Source organism: Crocuta crocuta, unplaced genomic scaffold (assembly GCF_008692635.1).
Source record: "Crocuta crocuta isolate KB4526 unplaced genomic scaffold, BGI_CrCroc_1.0 scaffold99, whole genome shotgun sequence".
NCBI lineage: Eukaryota > Metazoa > Chordata > Mammalia > Carnivora > Hyaenidae > Crocuta > Crocuta crocuta.
This window is the reverse complement of record NW_027551560.1, coordinates 2554782-2572641: the sequence shown is the minus strand read 5'-3', so window position 1 is coordinate 2572641 and position 17860 is coordinate 2554782. Positions and strand designations below refer to the sequence as shown.

Sequence of the window (17860 nt, the reverse complement as noted above, 5' to 3'; positions counted from 1 at the left end):
TGAGGGAGAGGGTAGTCTCTGGCAGTGACCACGATAAACATTAGGGGTGAAGGCAGGAGATGTCTTGTCCCCAATGGCATACCTCTGAGGAGGAAGGAGCTTGGGCACCAGAAGGTGCTTACATTTACCCACACTCTCCAGGAACCAAACGGTGACTTAGTTTTCTCCTTAGAGCGCCAAGTCTAGAAAGTTCATGTAGTCAAGGGGCAGAGTCCTGAGGGCTTCTTCTCTGGGCAAGCCTGGGCCTCTGGGAAAGGGAGGACAAAGCAGTGACGAGAGAAAAGCAGTCTGTGTAGAAAGTTTCTCCCTACGGGCTACAGAGGACAAACACAAAGGGAAGTGAGGAATGGGTATGTTGCCAGTTATCTGCTCAGTGCCCACTAAGGAGAGGCTAACACTGCAAAATTCACAAGGAAAGGAATGAAAGCTGGATCCATGTCCTTTGAAACCTCTAATTCACACTGAGACTTTCAAGGTCCCAAAGAAGACAGAAGATGCTCATTCAGGACTTCCACAGGAGTTTCTATGTAGCCATGGGCCCCCACCACGGCACTCTGAGAACCCAAACTGGGTTCCCTCAGGCAGAAGGCTCTGAGGACAAGTACCTGCCTCCTACCAGAGACGGCTCAAGCAACCTGTGGAGGCAGGATGCAGGTGGTATTTGAGTTCAATGCCAGGACAAGGGACCACGAGGGCTCCCGTGGACCAGATGGAGGCGGCCTGAGAGAATGTCTGTCCTGAAAACAGGCCCCCCTGGAGGAGCAGATGGACCTCAGTGGCATCAAGCTGCACTCCCGGGTGCTAAGGAAGGAACTTCCACCAGCTGGAACAGGGACACGTTTGCTTCATGTCATGGACCTCCTGGAGAGGGGCTCGCGGAGACAGGAATAGCCAAGATCCCACAAAACGATCCAGGAAGAACGTCTGTGGATCAGCGCTGAACATACACCTGGTGCACGCCTGCCCTCCATCCATCCCCCGTGCCTACTCCCTTCTACTCGGGCAACAGAGGGCCTGAACTCTCCTTAGCCAGCTCCTGCTCCCACCCCCATCGTGCTGGTCTCGACTAGACTTGACTCAGGTCCAGAATTTTGATTTCTAACTCAGACAAGACAAGCTGGTTCTCAACTGAGATTTTTGTCTGCAATCTGAAGTGACCGAAGGGTTGTCTATTACTCAACAACGAGCAGAGAAATCTTACTAGGGTCAGAGTTCTCATCCAGACCACTTTCACCTTTGGTTGCACACTGGAGTCACTGGGGATCTTAAAAATAGAAAATGAGAAAGCCTGAGCCTCATCCGGGAGCTACTGAATCCGAATTGCTGGAGGTGGGCCCTAGAAATGTCTGTTAAACAATGAAATAACAATTAAAACTCCCCAGCTGATTCTAATGCACAACAGGGAGCTGGGCCCTAGTGTTCAGGAAGATTATTCCCAGTGAATAAATAAATGTTCCAGGGGCAACAGAAAACAAAAGAGAAATAAAATAAGTTTGATTGTTGCAAGTCGCGCTCCTCAGCATGCTAGAAAGGTAAACGCCGTCATTCCCTAAATTTCATTCGGAAACTATGAGTTCCATGCTTCAAATATAACCCAAAACTGACCGGAACAGGGTTCAGTTCTAAACGTGGGATCCCAACTGATCAATCTGGTGTCTGGAGTTTGGGAAAGTCTTTCCTCCATTTCTTGGTCGCTAGCCAGGTTGCCAGTGATTAACAGATGGGAAGGCACTGGCTTGGTGTTTGGGGCCTTGCTCATGCCTGGAGGTCTAAGAACACCTGTCCTTCCTCATTAGCACCGTGGTTGGGTCTGGTATCGGAGTCTGCAAGGTCCTGGCACTCTGGAGAGACACTGTACGGCAATCTTTACCGACAGCCTCACACCCTGTGGGTGGCACCCTCTTAACCTGGCGGATGCGGGCTCCAGGTCTCTCTGCCCATCCTTTCTCCACGCAGAAAGCAGGAGAGTATCTACCACCACATCCAGGGTTTCCATACCAGGTGATAATAAGGGCAATCAGGGCTGTAACTACATTCTTCACCAAAAAGCTCACCAACTTTTTGCTTTAAGGACCTTTTTTCTTTGTTTTCATTTCCTTTTTTTTTTTACGTTTATTTATTTATTTTGAGGGGGAAAGAGAGTGGGAGGGGGGCAGAGAGAGAGGGAGGAAGAGAATCCCAAGCAGGCCCCGTGCTGTCAGCACAGAGCCCAACATTGCTCTAATTCATGATTGAGATCATGACCTGAGCCGAAATGAAGAGTCAGACCCTCAATGGACTAAGCCATTCAGATTCCCCTCTTTGTTTTTATTTGTTTTAATTTTTTTCAACTCCCTTCATTATCTATTTACAAATAGACAGTGACTTCCAATGCAAGGTGAATACTCCATAAAAGTCTCAGTTCCAGGCTGAGCCACCATTTTAAATCTGGCTGCACATGGAAGAGTAACCCACTTCACTGATCCCAGGCTGCTGACTTCCTCGTAAAGCCAGTTAACTCGCAGTGCAAAAAAATGAAAAAGAAAAAGAAAAGGGGAAAAAAGGCATCTCATAAAAAAAATGAGAAGAAAATGTAGCTGAAGCATCTTATCAAAAAGATTTGTAAGAGGTAAACTAACCACTCTGTGATAACAATAGAAATACTGAAATACTGAAGGAATAGAGACCTTCACTTGACCTGTCATCTTAAACTTGTAGATTTTAGGCCAGCAGGGAAATATTTAGAGATTTCTATTTGTTTATTTTTCTTTAGTTTTAAATAAGGGTAAGAAGGAAAGGAAGCAATTCTTAAAAAGGCCATTATCTGTAATGCTATGGTTCCAAATCTCATAAATACCAAAGATTCTATCACACAAGCCAAGTGAGGTCAATCTCTAATTGGTCACACTGGTTTATGGCCCACTAGGGCCATTTATATCCACTATCACCCTGGACCAAGTCTCTTTTATTTCCACTTTCATTTATTACTCCATGATAGCTGGTCCTTGAGTAAATACTTAAAGAGGAAAAAAAATAGTTTCTAAAAGCAGATATATCTATTTTAAAGACTTGATAAAAACAAGTAAACGAACAAGAAGAAGGAAAGAACAAACATCTTTATAAAATTAACTTGACTTTTATTTTTTATAGGTGATCATATCCTTTAAAGGGAGTATTCAAGACACTAAGTTATTCTTGTACCAGAAATCAATTCTTTCCCATCATTAGTGAAGTTAAAACTAACAAAAGTGATCAATAAAAAGGAGGTCACCAGGATGAGAGGAGTTAAGCTCTACCAAAGATAGGCACCATACAGAAATATTCAAAAGAAAATACATCAAACCTCGATGTTAAATAGAAGTTACCGGCTTTCCCCTGGAAGAACTGAGCATATATATCAAAGCACACAGACCACTTCTAAAACTTTCCAATGCCAGACCCTCACCCTGAATCAAGTTCACCTCCAACGATTTCAAAAGGCATCTGCTGGCAAAATTCAAATCAAGTCTGAAGTTTACTGAATAGTAATGTGCAGGGGCGCCTGGGTGGCTCAGATGGTTAAGTGTCTGACTTCAGCTCAGGTCGTGATCTCACGGTTGATGAGTTCGAGCCCTGCATCAGGTTCTGTGCTGACAGCTTGGAGCCTGGAGCCTGCTTCAGATTTTGTGTCTCCCTCTCTCTCTGCCCCTCCCCTGCTCACACTCTGTCTCTCTCTCTCTCAAAAATAAATAAACACTAAAAAAATTTTTTTTAAATAGTAAGGTGCCAATGTCAGTTTCTTACTTTTGACAAACATACCACAGCAATGCGAAGTGTTCACAACAGTAACAACTGGGTGAGAGGTGTCTGAGGACTCTGTATTGTCTTTGCCACTTTTCTGTACCTCAAAAATGATTCATAAACAAAATATTTATTTAAAAGCAAACATAAAGCAATGGTCCCCAAGCAGAGTCTCTGAGTTTAACGATAAGGCTGTATGCCCCAAAACAGGCAGGAAGAAACACAGTAATCTAGAGATTTACTATAGCAAATGTAGCCAAGCAGCTAAACTCTCAATTAAGAGGAAGATTTAGTGGAAAAGACAACTGCCAGGGGGGTCTGGGTAAGGCATCCAAACATGGCTTGTTTTATGTGCTCCTGAAAGACTGTTTGTAAATCAAACTCACATAATTCAAATAACGTTTTGAACAGGCTAAGGAAGCTTGTGCATTTAAAAAGCCATTTAATATACACCAGTGTAATGGAAAGACTTATTATGTAATGGGCATTAACTATGTTCTCATTACTTGCTGACAGTGGCTCCGTATGCACCACCTCTGTCCACGGGACTGCCCTGCAGGCCCCGCAGGTACATGCTTCCTACGCAGCCCCTGCCTCACGGGCCGCCCAGCTTCTGTCTTCCCTTCCCACTGCACAGCCGCCTTTGTGTGACGCTCATTAACTGAGAACTATTACAGTGAATTCTACTCATGTACAGGTCCCAGTGTCCAAACAGGCCTCAGCCTCCCGAGTGTTACCCAGTATTGGGACAAGACCCAACAAGTGAGAATACTCCACTGAACAACATATCAGAAGCAGATAAATGCATGACAATTGTCCCTGCTGGGACGGGGGCTCACGCTGAAATTCTCCCACCAGCATCCCAAACCATTGGTCAGATGGGAACTATTCCCTCCTGGAAAAATAATTCAGAATCTGATAAATGAATGACTCCAACCAGCACAGGTAAGCAAAACATTCCGAGACACTGGTTTCTCCTCCAGGTGAGAGGGCAGGAATCTGAATTCCAAATGCGTAAGAGGCTAGAAAATACATCTTCAGTAGTTCTTGAGCCAACCAAATATAGTCCACGTACGTACAGTTTTGCCTGAGTTTTGCCATGATGGGTACAACATGGCATTTAACACTTGAGATAAAGATAGTGTGTGCATCAGACTACTGCCCAAAATGATTCATCTGGACTTGGCTTTGGCCCTACGCTTCCTCTGGCCGGTGGCATATGGCCTGAAGAGAGACTATGTGCCACTGCTAAAGCTGGGCCTTGAGAAGCTGCGCATATTTCTTGTTGCCCACTTGCCATCTGCATTTGCCACTGAGAAGCAGACCTCCTGTGAGGCTGCTGTTTCTTCACCCGTGCTCCAAAATAAAGACACACAGAACAAAACCCCAGCTGACCCATACACAAGACTCCATAATGGTGTTTTCAGCCGCTGGGTTTGTGGGTGTTTTATTGTAGGCATGATTTGGTCAACAGTTGAATGATATACCCTATCATCTCCCACCAGATGCAAAAGCATCAGCTACTCACCATCATCGATTCCAGGCCAGCCCATGAAGTGAGCAGAAATCTGTTTCTCATCCTTCCCATACTCATTCTTGGCTACTAACTTGTAGTCCCCATTGTTCATGTGAGTGGGATTATCCAGCTGAAGACAGCCATGGTACTCCGTGTGATTGGTAACATGGATTTTAGTACAGATGTACTTGGACTCATTCAATATTGCCCCGTTATAGAACCACTGAAGCGCTGGTTTGGGGTTGCCTTTCACAGTGAATGGAATGCACCAGTGGTGGTCTGAGGTTGGAGATTCGAGAAATGTGATAGTTGGAGCAACTAAATTGAAAAAGAGAAAGTTAATAGCATCAGAAAGCTCAGAATTCTCCCCATCTCCAGATTTCTGTGTCATCAGTCAGGGGTTTTATTCAACAAACTGATTGGTTTAAGAAAATACAGGACCAGCAACTCTGGAATCCATCAATATTTTGAATCATCATCAAGGCTGATGGAACTCCCTACAGACAGCTTCAAAGAGACTCTTTTCCTTGTACGTAAGACCCATGAATCATAGTCATTTTTCAAATTTTTTCAGTGTGAGAACCAGCTCCAAACAGAGAGCAGAGATTTCTGACAGCAGAAAAGGTTCATTGGAAGTCAACTCTGGTTTCTAACACATATGCCTTGAGATTATGTGGATCCATCACCAGAAAACTGAGGGCCACTATTTTTACAGCACTTCTCTCAACAACACAAATAATAAACTGACTTTGGAAATCTTGCCTGAAGCCGGGATCTCATATAGCTTATCTAAAACAAGTCAAATTGACCAATGCAGAGACTGCTGCTACATACGCTGATTGATTATTATAGAGTATGATCAAATGGTACTTTTCACTGATTGCCAATAGTAAACGCTCTTTAAAAGCATCACATTTCATTACAGTACACTCCATTTTTGCTAGGATTCCAGAAGTCAATGTTTTGATCCTTTTTAACTGTCTGGGGTTCTATCCAAACCTAGACAAACAAACGCTGAGATTACTTTAACTTTAAAAATAAAGCACTTTATGCTTTGGGGAAACAAACATTCAAGTAGCATTTTCAAACAGAGTACTTATCCTGAGTGAGGGTATTTAAAATCCCTCATAACTGTTTATCTTATTGTGGTCTGACTTTGATGACGATATAATCGAGGACTAGAAAATACCTCCAGAGACCTTATAGCATCATTTTTCAGGTGACGAAATCCAAGTCCAGCAAAGTTAAATGACTTGGTCAATTTTAGCGAGTGAGATGGATCTGGAACAGGGACCCGGGCCTCCTGACCCCTAACCCAGAAGCCCTTCCATCCTTGCTTGCCTTCCAGTTGTACATGTTCATCACACAGAGAGGGAGAAAAATCACAACCTGCTAACAAATACGCTTTGACCAGGGTCACTACCAAGGCTGTCTCAGCTGTTAAAATTATTCATCACTTATTCCTTCTATTCTTTATCTAGATTTTGGTAGATAAGGTCAATTCTTCAGACCATGGCAATCACCATAGATAGTAACTGAGAGGGCTTTGAATTTGAGTGTCCTTATTTATAGTTCTGTGTTACAAATACAAGGACCCCAGTAGAGTAGGGATAGCACTTACCTTCCTCCCACCAGCCCAGGCCCCCATGCCCAGGCCCCACATATTCTCTCCACCATGCTCAAATGAGCTTTTGGTGAGGTGTTGATTTAAGGACATAAAGTTGGACGCTGGTTGCGTGTGTTTGGGGATAACATTGATTTCAGGCTTCTGGGTGGGTCGAAATGATGAGGAATTATGAGTCCAGTACCTACTAAGCACAGAGGTAGTACTGATAGTGACAAAGAATTTACAGTTGATGACCAGAGTCATGCACTCCAACAATCACATACTGAATGTGTGCCGCAGGTGACCCTTAACTAGTGTATTGACACCATGTGGCTATGCGTGTGTGATGTGTATTCACACACCTGCAAACTTGTGTTTTTCCCATCCAAACACTGATCCAAACACAGTAAAGTCTCATTAATTTATACCACACCAGCTCAGAATTTGGAACGATGTGCAAAGTATATGTGATTTTTACCAAATACTTGTTCACCCTGAATGCTACAATCTGGAATGCGAAGATATGTGTTGTGTTATTTACAACATTGGGAAATAACTCACTTATGCTTTAGAGGCAGTAGTGTCCTGTATCTTAGTTTCAACATAGACAGAAATTTAAAACAATTATAGTAAAAATGGTCTGTGGGTAACAATAATTTTGAATAACTTAAGCAGGACACCACCAATGTTCCCACAGAAACCTGATGTCAAACTAATGAGGTTTTATTGCATCAATTGCACAACTGGGTGTTTGTGAACAGCCAGCCCAAAACGTTAGGTGCTGTAACTTTAATCTTCATATGGCTTTTATAGAGAAAAGAAACTGGTTTAGCAGAATTTAAGCTAAAACTTATTAACAAGAGGAAAATAACCAGTTCAAAATATGTTCTATCCTAAAAAGGGGCAGGAGGAAAGCCCACGAGGACAAGTTGAAGATCAAAAAAGCAGCTTAAAAGAAAGACATGCATGAGTAAGAGGGATTTGCAGAAACAGAACATGTGAAAGAGGCTGATATCTCTTTAAAAAATAATACACACAAAACACTGCACACACTTTTTTTTTTTTCACACACTTAAGCAGCACCCAGAGTGCCCAACGACAAATGCAGGCATGTCCATGATCATTTGCTATCAAAAACACAGGCCGGTGTGATTACGTACAATGTACAGTGAGGTTGACAGAATCTTGGTCTTCTCCTACAAGATTTTCTGCCACACAGGAGATCTGCTTCCCACTGTCATCAGCTGAAATGTTAGTTATCCTTAAGGAGCCCTGTGTGTGGCTTGTTTCATTCTACAAATAAATTAACAGACAAAAATAATCTTTATTATGACTGATGCTGAAGTGACAAGATTTGAGGCTTCTCCCCCTAACTAAAGAAAGAAATCTAAACCATTAGAAAAGGTTTCTGACCTGAATGGGAGCCAGGCAAAGGGACGAATCAGAAGCTATTCTATTTCCCTAGATTACAGTTGTTAATGTGTAAAGCTGATTTGGTCTTTGAATTCTTACCTACCTTTCTCCAAGGGACAAGGCCACAAGGAACATCCTTCCCCTTGCTCACAGGGTCACAAGAAACTCACTAGAGACACAAGGACTCTAATCTAGTAGGTGTACACAATGAAACTGCAAACCTGCACTAGTCTTTGTTCACTAAAAGCATAAACAGCAAGTAAATGTACATCAAAAGACAGCATAAATTTCTCTTTCTGTCCCTATAAGATACTAAACCATCATCACTCAATTAATACAATCTCAAGTTCTGAGACACTCTCGTCTTTCTGTGAACAGAGCCAAACAAAAGCCTTACCATATGCTTGGAAACCAGATTACCAACATCCCAGTACAAATTCGGCACTGGATCGCCCGCAACACTGCAAGATAATGTGATAGACCTTCCCTCCTCCACCGTGAGGTTAGGTGCAGCCAAATTTGCCGACGGCAAACCTGAGGAACAAGAACAGTAAATGGAGATATACATAAATAGTTCCATGCAGTATCAAAATAGCAACAAATTGAAAACTGTGTATCCTTTAAAATTGGTAATTCTTTACTTGTTGAGACTGATTTATGGTGATCTGAAAAAGTATTGGTAAGCTTTAGGTAAGCTTTACAGATTTAACATGAACCAAACAATGTGCAGTGATAAGATTTGTAAACAAACGCACATTTCTTAAAAATATTATGAAGGGTGGCTCGCTCAGTTGAACATGGGAATCTTGGTTTCCAGCTCAGGTCATGATCTCAGTTTGTGGGTTCAAGCCACAGTTTGCGGGCTCTGTACTGACAATGTGGAGCTTGCTTGTGATTCTCTCTCTTGCTCTCTGCCCTTCCCTTGCTGACCTTTACATGCATGCATGCATTCTCTCTCTCAAATAAATAAAAACTTAAAAAATATACTATTGCAAAATAACTTTTCACTTTTAAAAAAAGAGCTACTCTATAAAACTGTCTTCTACCTCTTTCACTGTTCTACAGTTGCTAATCTAGTTTTTTTTTTACTTTTTTTTTTTTTTTTGAGAAAGAGAGAAAGTGAGAGAGAGCAAGCACAAGTGGGGGGGTGGGCAGAAAGAGAATTCCAAGCAGGCTCCACGTTGTCAGCCCAGAGCCTGACTCGGGGCTCGATCTCAGGAACCAAGAGATCATGACCTGAGCCGGAATCAAGAGCTGAGCACTTAACTGACTGAGCCACCCAGGCGCCCCTCTAACCCAGTTTTTTGCACACAAATAAGTATCTGTACATGATTTTATCTTGTTTATTCTCCATTCTTCTCTTCCCTTTTTTGTAATCAAAAGCAAAAGGGTGTGAGGCATCTACGTTTTTGGATAAATCAATTTTTTACATTAAGTAACTCATAAATATAACCTCACCACCAGGCCTCGGTTTTGAAAAAGATTATGGGGGAAAAAAGTAATTTAAAAACAATCTTCAGACATGAAGCTTGACCATCACAATATTAGAATGTTTCAAAACTGTATAAGTCATAGTTAAATATCCTAAGGAAAACTGGTTACTGTAAAATTTACGATACGATAAAAAACAAGTCATGTGGATCTATACTTTCGAATTTCAAAAGCTAGCTTTTCTTTATTGGGGCCATTATCACCTTATTAAACTATAACACCTAGTGGGTGTTTACACTGCTTGCAACCACATGGGACTCATAGCATTTTCTGCATGAAGGCACGTCCCAGAGAGCCTAACAATATGTCAGGGCCTGCCTATCAAGCTAGTCCTGCTCTTGGTATCAGAAACTCTGCCTGGCACTGCATTCACCCTGACAGCTGTGTCCCAAGGACCTATGACACATCATTAACTCAGGAGTAACCCAGAGGTCAGAAAAGGCGATTCATCTTCGAGAGCCGTTAAATTGCCCTATCTGACCCACTATCTTCACAAAACTGCGTTACGCCTCTGGCCTATGATGCCGGCCTCACGTTATAATAATGACAAAGCCATTATTCTTGATTACAGAAACCGGACTGGAACAAGGTTTATACAGCGTAGGTCTCATGGTGTTCCCACCCTTGGCAAAGGACTTCCCCACAAGATCTGGCTGTCAGTGGCCTGCGTGACGTTTTCAGAGCCTTCCCGTCAGGAACCAATAGACAGCCATGTTGTATCTTTCACAGGGTTTCAAAAACGCCCCTAGTACTCTGAGTTTCATACTCTGAGGTTTTCAATCTGTCAAATTTTTATCTTCTAAGGCTCTTCTTTTTTTCCTCAATGGTCTTCTATTTTTATAGCACCTTGTCTGTTTCACGGGTGCAGTATCTCCTGATCTCTTTGAGACGTCAATAATTTCTCTTGAATTTTTCTTCTCTCCCCATCAACACTGTTTCTTACAACTTTTTTTTAAAATAGTTTATTGTCAAGTTGGTTTCCATATAACACCCAGTGCTCATCCCCACAAGTGCCCTCCTCCATGCCCATCATCCCCCTTCCCCTCCCCCCCACACGCATCAGTCCTCAGTTTGTTCTCAGCGTTCAAGAGTCTCTCATGGTTTACCTCCCTCCCTCTACCCCACTATTTCCACTCTTCTTCTCCCCCACGATCCTCCATTAAGTTCCTCCTAATCCTCCTATACATGCAAACATATGGTAGCTGTCCTTCTCTGCCTGACTTATTTTGCTCAGCATAACACCCTCGAGTTCCATCCACGTTGCTACACATGGCCAGATTTCATTCTTTCTCATTGCTGTGGAGTATTCCATTGTATAGATAAACCACATCTTCTTGATCCATTCGTCAGTTGATGGACACTTAGGCTCTTTCCATGTTTTGGCTATTGTGGAGAGTGCTGCTATGAACATTGGGGTACATGTGCTCCTATGCATCAGCACTCCTATATCTTATATACTAGCAGTGCTATTGCTACTTTTTTTTTATATCTTTGTGTTTGTCTTTGTTTGTTTGTGTTTGGTTTTGTTTGTATCTTTTTGCTTTGTGTGTTTGTCTCTCTGATTATAAACTTTTCTCAAACAGTGAGTATCATTGGCCATTCACACATCTTTAAGAACAAGGTATGAGACAGCTTGTGCATTTAACTGCCAGCTTTGTTGTAGAGTAATATTAGTGGCCTTATTACTGGGTACTACCATTAGATCATTAGATCACTGTGGGACAAGGTGTGGTCGAATTATTCAGATAATGATCTACCAACCAATCCTGCCCGGAAGAGAAAGAAGGATGGAAATATCAATATTCAGTATTTTCTCTAGGGCTCCCACAGCCTCAACACTTTCTGGAGTTCCTGGTGATCTTTGTTTGATCCTCTTTAGTGAATAAACCTCCAGGGACACCCGGGTGGCTCCATCGGTTAAGCCTCCAACTTCAGCTCAAGTTATGACCTCACAGTTCATGAGTTCGAGCCCCACATCATGCTCTGTGCTGGCAGATCAGAACCAGCAGCCTGCTTCAGGTCTGTGTCTCCTTCTCTCTCTGCCCTTCCCCCACTCTGTCTTCCAAAAATAAATAAACACTAAAGAGAGACAGAGAGAGAAAATAAACCTCCAGTATTCTCCTACAGAGGGAGAGGTGCAGTCAGCTGGAATGTATGGAATAAAAATGGCTTTAACTGCTCTATGAGGGACTTGACACACTCTCCTGTGTTCGGTTCTCCCTGCATTCCTGCTGCTTCCTGAGCCTTGGAGCAGCTCTGCATCCCAAACCAAGGGTCCCCACACCTTTGCCAGCTGCCAAGCTGGTAATCAGCATTCTCAGCATTTAGATCAATTTCTATTCATCCTTCTGCTCTCCAGCCTGCAACCGTTCGTGTCTTGTTGATTCCTCTCCCATATTCTTGGACTTTGAGATTTGTCTGCTGATTCTGGAGGGATCACAGAGCCAGGGCCTGCCCTGCTGCCTGTCCTCAAGGAAGGATCTCCTCCACCAGCCAGATTCCACCAACAGAGCTTGGAGGCAGCCCTCATGGCACCTTGAACACAACCTTATGAGATGAATTTCCTACTTTTTACAAATGCATATAATAGTTTGGAAGTCCTGTGTAGGAGGGGGAAAAAAGGTTAAAATAAAGATTCTCAGTAGAGAATGCTGTGCCATAATCTTAATTTCTCCTAAAAAATTTAATGTGGTTTTTTTTGTCAAGCCTAAATGTATATGATTAACAATTCTAAAAATGTTTGTTTATTACAATAATAGTAGTAGTATTTATTGGGCATTGACTGAACCAAAAATTCTTTTCTAGTACTTTATTTTTCTTTTATTTATTTATTTATTCTGAGAGGAAAGAGGGCAGAGAGAGAATCTCAAGCAGGCTCTGTGCTGTCAGCACAGAGCCCAATGCGGGGCTTGATCTGATGATGGTGAGATCATGACCTGAACTGAAAACAAGAGTCCAACGCTCAACCGACTGAGCCACTCACATGCCCCTCTAGTACTTTAAATGATTGTTTTATTTAATCGTTACAAGGAATCATGGAGTTAAGTGTTTGTCCTCATCTACTTCATGAAGACTATGAGTCCTGGAAACGTCAAGTACAGCTTCCAAAATTGCCCAAGTACCTGTAGACCTGGGATATGAACCCAAAGTTCAAGGTCTTCACCACAACACTATAGTTCCTTCACAGAGTGCCTATATCCACATTAGCACAGAGCATAAATACCAATATGTATCCATAACCTAAGAATTTAGTTCATTTAAAAAATAATTATGTGTCTATTTGTGAAGGAAGAATGAGTCTCCTTTATTTATAGAGAATTTGTATCACCCTGTCATAGCAGTCTCCACAGGAATCTGTGCAAAATTGGCCAAGTCTAGATCTTTTAAATGTAAAGTCTTCCACAAATGAGTAAGCATCTGACTCACGTTAATTCTAAGGCATTAATATGCTGGCCAAAGATTCAATAATGGAAAAAACAATCTGTACTTGAAATATCACTTGAGGCTTAATTAGCACAATAAAAATGAATTGGGATGCATGAACAGCCAAGGCAGGATAAACCATTTGCCAGGCACTACTTCCTGGCTTAATAAGATTTGAAATCGGCACAAGTACAGAGCAAAGCTCAGCGATGGATACTTCCAACAGCTTCTGGCACTACTGTCATGGGATCCTGATCGAAGCTGCAGAGCCGTCGTCCTCTGCACTCTGAGAAACCTCACTGGAGATCAGAGATGACCAGCTGCCCAGGCAGACAGACACCTCTGTGTCAACGTCACTTGACCCGGATGTGTTCAGAAAGGACATACCAGCCTGCAAACCTCGGCAGAAAGCCACCAACCACGCAGTGAAAAGGCTGACTTTCTTGAGAGCAGGGCCGCCCGAACTGTAATATGCATGTGAGATGACCAGCAGAGCTCATTAAAATCATTGCTTCTTTCTAGTAAGTTTGGGTTGGGGCCTTGAGAGTCTACATGTCTAGCACACTGTTCCACAGACTACACTTTGAGTAGCAAGGGTTTGTTTAGATAATAGGTGTTGGCTGGACAATTGCTCACTAGGTTTTTGTGTCTACAACTATTATTCTTAAATTTGGCAAAGGCCCGAGCACCTCATCCATGGAAATTTCCCCAAAATGTGTTCTGTGGAACTCAGAACTCCTTAAATTGCTCTGTTGGGGGGCTGGAGGAGGGAGATGTGGAATATCTAAGATTTAAAAAAACAAGACCCTACAGGAAATTCTGTAACCCTGAATGTTCACTATGCACATCATGTATTAAAAGCTCTCAGAAGTCCTGCTCTAAAGGAACCGTTTCACTTCCACTGATCTTCTATTCCCCAACTGTTTTGAGTACACCACTTCTCTGTGGGATCTCATTGTGGCTTTGTTATTTTTATTTGTAGTAATTTCACTATAAGAGATACATATATTTAAATATTACATGTAAAATATATTAAAGGCTACATGTTCATATTGATGATCATAATAACTTTAATAGCTAATGTACTTAATATGTGCTAGACCTCATCTACGAGATTTTCCACATTACCTTATTTGGCATCCTAGAATCTCTTGAAAGCAGGACTCATTAGTATCCGCATTTCCAGATTAAGTGAAAGCTATCAAGTATCATAACTAAATAGCTAATGAGTGGGAGTTGGCCTTGACCTTCATCTGTCTCCATGGCCTTAACCAACACACACAGCATCCTTTACTGGGCTCTCTCGTGCCTCTGTGTCCTTCCATTAGCACACACTTCCAGAGGGTTGACTACACTGACCAGGTCCTAGGGTCATTATTTGAAAGTATGCAGATTCTTAGGGCACCTGGGTGGTTCAGTCAGTATAGAGCATCAGATTTCAGCTCAGGCCATGATCTCACGGTTCATGAGTTCGAGCCCTACATAGTGTTCACTGCTTTGCGAAGCTGTCAGAGCAGAGCCTGCTTCAGATCTTCTGTCTCCCCTCTCTCTGCCCCTCCTCCACTCATGCTTGCTCTCAAAAACAAGCATTAATAAATAAATAAATAATAAATAAATAAATAAATAATGAAGTATGCAGATTCTCTCCATTTCTTTATCACCATTCCTAATGGATAAGGAATGTTCATTATTAATATAACATTAGGTAAGAATAAATTCAGGTGACCTATCACTAAAAAAATAAGAAACAAAGTATGTAGGATCTCACTTCCTAATAAGTGAGGCAAACTGACCTCTAACCCTTTGGAATCATTAACTCAACTTTGCAGTAAGTGACATAAGTCACGTTTGGGTTTCATTTTTCAACATCCACCTGAAGTTAGGGATTATGTTCTTTCTCATCTTGTTTTAGTGCTCCTGAGCTCTGTTCATTCTGTGTTGGGTCACCATTCCATGCATGAAATATTCAAGTAAATTATGATTTTGTCTACTGGCTCCTCTCCCCTCACTTTCTTTCCTTTTGGCATATCTTCCAATTCATCCCTTAAGTGTATATATTTCGTTACCAGGAATGAAGCCAGAATGAGCCTGACCTATTTAGAAGTGGCTGCTTTACACCCAGTTATGAAAATGACAGAAAAATTAGCAAAGTGACTTTCCAGGCCCAAATTGGAAATGGTACTTCTATGCTTGTGAGCTGTGTCATTACAGTGTCAACAACCAGGAAACTTCTAAACACAAAAACTGTGTCAGCAGCTGACAGGAAAAAAAAAACAGCTTTATTTTCCATCCTAAAAAGATAAAGGAAAACAATGGTGCACTGTGTGGCTGGCTTTATTTTATAGACAGAACCTGATCCCAAGTAAAAGTAAAAGCAAAGTAATAAACTAGACTTTGTAGATGTTTTTCAGAAAAAAAAAAGCCACAAAACAACAACAACAAAAACAATCTAGCTAAGATGGTAAGAGAATACTGTGTTATATCAATCTAACTACCAGAATATTGACATAGAATTTCCTTTTCATCTTCCATAATCTAACACAATAGAACTATGATCAGTCTATTTTTCTGGTTTATAACAATGAAGGACTCTGTAGGAATTGTAATGGACGTGTATACAAACCACAGGGCAACAACCAAAAGTATATTTTATTGGTTAAGTAAAACCAATTTACCTCAAAGAACCAACCTTCTTCTCCCAGGCACCTGTGATCTGATTTTTACCATCACAAATAATATTTTGTTGGTGTGTCTTAAGGAATCTCTACATTGAAAGCTTCAAAGTCGGAAAAGTTGGGAAAACTGAAATCGTTGTTATAAATAACAAGGAAACCAAAAGCAGGACTGATTTTAATCCAAGGCACCATTAAGGGGGTTTTATATAGTGACTGCACAGTCTGACCACCAAGCGAATTTCCACCTTATATTCACTGTGGGACTAGCATGTTCTGTGGTAACTAGCTCCTAGTAAAACGGGCAGAGCGATTGTTGTGATAAGACCCAGAGGAATATTGCCTTTCTTAAACAGATTTGTCATCTACTTAGAACAAAGCATCTCATCCACTGTAACACTTCCTGAAGAAACTCTTGTCCCAAGATTTAAATCATACGTAAAGAATAAAGTATACCGTTCTTTAATAATCCCACTTAGTGAGAGGAAATTATTGAAAAGTCTGAATTGCAAAAGGAACTGTTGAAGATCAACCTACAAGGTGACAGGGACGTCCTTCTATTAAGCCAGCACAATGATCTGGCAAAATATTCTTCCTTCTATAAAATGTGTGTGATTCAATCTCTGTCTCCAGAACTGGTGTGCGTGGCTGCCCTTTTTTTCTGATTAATGGAGATTTTAGATGAATGTGTTTTCTTGCCTTTAATAAAGTTAAATTGTTGCTGCAATTAATAAAGCTTTTCTACGGTTAAAAAGGACCTCGTGGAGAAACAGACCACAACATGTTTCCCAGCATGAATAAATTTACAGTAATTCACGGCAGGAGGGGCTGTTAGAAAAATACTGTGAGACATTTGGACTGTGCTGCTAATGATAACAGGGTCATTAAACTTCCCAACCCCGCCTACCAAGCTCAGTTAATCACTAAGGGCAGAAGGAAAGGGAAATACTTTCACAATGCGAAATTTCAAAGGGAACTACAGAGTGTTAAAATATGGAATAATTCAGCTAGAATAATATAAATGCTTAAGTGATCTTAACTGAAATATCTGTACCATTATATAAAAATTTGGTCCAGCCTGATCATTAATATAACATGTGTGGCTCATGCATTTATTAATTGATGAATTCAGCAAACATTCATCAAATGCCTAGTATGCTCAAGAGATACATTAGACCCCACAGAGCATGTATTTTTGCTTTAAAAATGTTGAGGGTTTGTTAATACAACACTTAGATGGCGAAATAGTAAAAGGGGAAGTTTTTAAAGAAATCCCACCCTATGAAGGAATGAAATCTCAGTAATTATTTCTCACTGAAATTAAAATGTTACCAGTTGCAAGTGAATGGAATAGTCCTAGTTACTGGCAAACCGTTGGTTTAGAATGATGAAACAAACACATAAGACCATGCAGTACTCTGATGAGTTACTCTTAGACTTAGCTAACAAATATCATACAAAAAAAAGTGAAGCTGCAATGTAATTAACCACAATGTGAGTAACCACAACAGATAGATTTTAAAAGTCTGCAAAGAGCAAGACCTGAAAGAAAAGCCAACCGACCACAAATCCAAGCTCTAAACAAGACATCTGACTTAAAAATAGTAACCTATTTTCTGATTCCTTTAGTATCAACTTTCAGAAACAATTTAAACCCAACAGCCTAGCGTCATCTACTGCTCAATCTAACTTCTCTTTAAAGAGCCCAAACTAGGAAACCATGATGAGGAAAAGTAATATACAATGAAGCCCATAACTGAGGCTTCCCATTCTGATCTCAAATCTCTAGAAAGCTTGCAAAACTTTTTAAAAATCCAGAGCCATGCTGAAAAATGAGAAGGCATGCTGTTGGTGGATAAGGAACCAGAACACGATGAGAAACTCCTGAACAAGAGAGAGTGAGAGAGTGGGATTAAAGAAAATCAGCAGAGCCTCAAAGGGACACATAAGGATTTGTTACACAACAGCGAATAAGACAGG

The 17860-nt window shown here is 41.3% G+C and overlaps 1 protein-coding gene across 5 annotated transcripts in view; it reads right to left on the bottom strand.

Moving 5' to 3' along the window:
* The window catches only part of NTRK2 (neurotrophic receptor tyrosine kinase 2), a 337144-nt gene that overhangs the window by 276474 nt on the left and 42810 nt on the right, over positions 1–17860 (bottom strand). For all 5 annotated transcript variants that reach the window (XM_077749483.1, XM_077749485.1, XM_077749486.1 and 2 more), the window contains 3 exons: positions 8692–8828; positions 8042–8174; positions 5288–5593 (listed from right to left, as the gene is read on the bottom strand). In XM_077749483.1, coding sequence (XP_077605609.1) covers positions 5288–5593; positions 8042–8174; positions 8692–8828 — 576 coding nt within the window. The remainder of the gene's footprint in view (positions 1–5287; positions 5594–8041; positions 8175–8691; positions 8829–17860) is intronic.